The sequence below is a fragment of the Apteryx rowi genome, unplaced genomic scaffold (assembly GCF_003343035.1).
Source record: "Apteryx rowi isolate R43461 unplaced genomic scaffold, aptRow1 scaffold_2392, whole genome shotgun sequence".
NCBI lineage: Eukaryota > Metazoa > Chordata > Aves > Apterygiformes > Apterygidae > Apteryx > Apteryx rowi.
The window spans coordinates 1-1364 of NW_020448744.1; the positions used below are offsets into that span (position 1 = coordinate 1).

Here is a 1364-nt window from a genome sequence, read left to right on the forward strand (position 1 = left end):
TGCCAAGAAAATGGCCGCCCTCCTCCCCTCCGTGGCCCTGCCCCTTCTCCCGCCCCGCCGCCGCGGCGCTACCGATGCGTCGCTCCTCCAGCAGCGACTTGATCTCGGCGATTTTATCCAGAGCTTTGCGCAAAATACTAAGGAAAAGCACAAAAAAAAAAGAAACAAAAATAGCAACGAAACGGGGCAAAAGCGCGGCGTGCGGCGCCAAAGCGGCCCCCGGACCTACTTGCACTCCGCCTCGGCGTCGGCCTTGGCGGTGGTGTACAGCCCGCGCAGCTTGGTGCGGTAGTAGGGAGAGACTGCGGAGCAGGGGAGGGAAGCAGGGAGGTGAGCGTTGGGGCCCCGGAGTCCGGGCGGCCCCCGCCTGCCCCCGCCCCGCGCTCACTCTTGTTCTCCGTCTGCATCCGCTCGTGCGTCTTCTGGATGTTGACCAGGTTGTGCTCGCTGCGCGATCGCTCCTCCTGCGGCGGGAGCCGGGGCGGAGGTGGGGGGCCGGCGGGGAGGGAGAAGCGCCATGACGCGCCGCGCCGCTCGCCCCCCGCGGCCGCCCCCGCGCTACCTGCGTCTGCTTGATGAGCTGGTGCAGCTCCCCCAGCAGCTCCGCGATGCGCGAGTCGGCCGACACCAGCGCCATGGCGGACGGTCACCTCGGGAGCGGTGCCGGTGAGGGAAGGGAGCGGGAGCGGGAACCGCCCGGCCGGGCTGCCCCCGGTGCTCTGCGGGTCGGYGCCTCGCGGCTGAGCTTCGCGCAGGTCGCCGAAGCCGCTGCCAAAATGTYGCTGCCGCCGCGCTCTGCGCATGCGCCGCCCGCCGGCTTTTCCCGCCCGATCCCACTGCGCATGTGCCAATCGCCATGTTTTCCTGCCTAATCCCACTGCACATGCGCCATGTTTTCCTGCTTAATCCCACTGCGTATGCACCGCTTCCCCGTTTTTCCCGCCTAACGCCATAGCGCATGCGCCACCCACCGGCTTTTCCCGCCCGATCCCACTGCGCATGCGCCAATCGCCATGTTTTCCTGCCTAATCCCACTGCACATGCACCAATCGCCATGTTTTCCCGCCTAATCCCACTACACATGTGCCATTCGCCATGTTTTTCCGCCTAATCCCACTGCACATGTGCCATTCGCCATGTTTTCCCGCCTAATCCCACTGCGCATGCGTCGCTTCCCCGTTTTTCCCACCTAACACTCTAGCGCATGCGCCGCCCGCCGGCTTTTCCCGCCCGACCCAATTGCGCATGCGCCATTCGCCAGTTTTTCCCGCCCAACGCAAATGCGCATGCACCACCCGCCGGCTTTTGCCGCCCAATCCCACTGCGCATGCGCCATTCGCCATCTTTTTCCCGCCTAATCCCAC

At 65.6% G+C, this 1364-nt stretch overlaps 1 protein-coding gene across 1 annotated transcript; it reads right to left on the reverse strand.

The window, feature by feature from the left end:
* Window positions 1-15: 15 nt before the first annotated feature.
* On the reverse strand, window positions 16-1358 carry SGF29 (SAGA complex associated factor 29; the record flags this gene model as incomplete). The annotated part of the gene is made up of 4 exons (XM_026066110.1): window positions 563-1358; window positions 389-464; window positions 230-302; window positions 16-137 (listed from the first exon to the last, which is right to left on the reverse strand). Coding segments are annotated over exons 1-4 (346 nt in total), but the record flags the coding sequence as incomplete, so codon positions are not given.
* Between the last annotated feature and the right edge of the window lie 6 nt (window positions 1359-1364).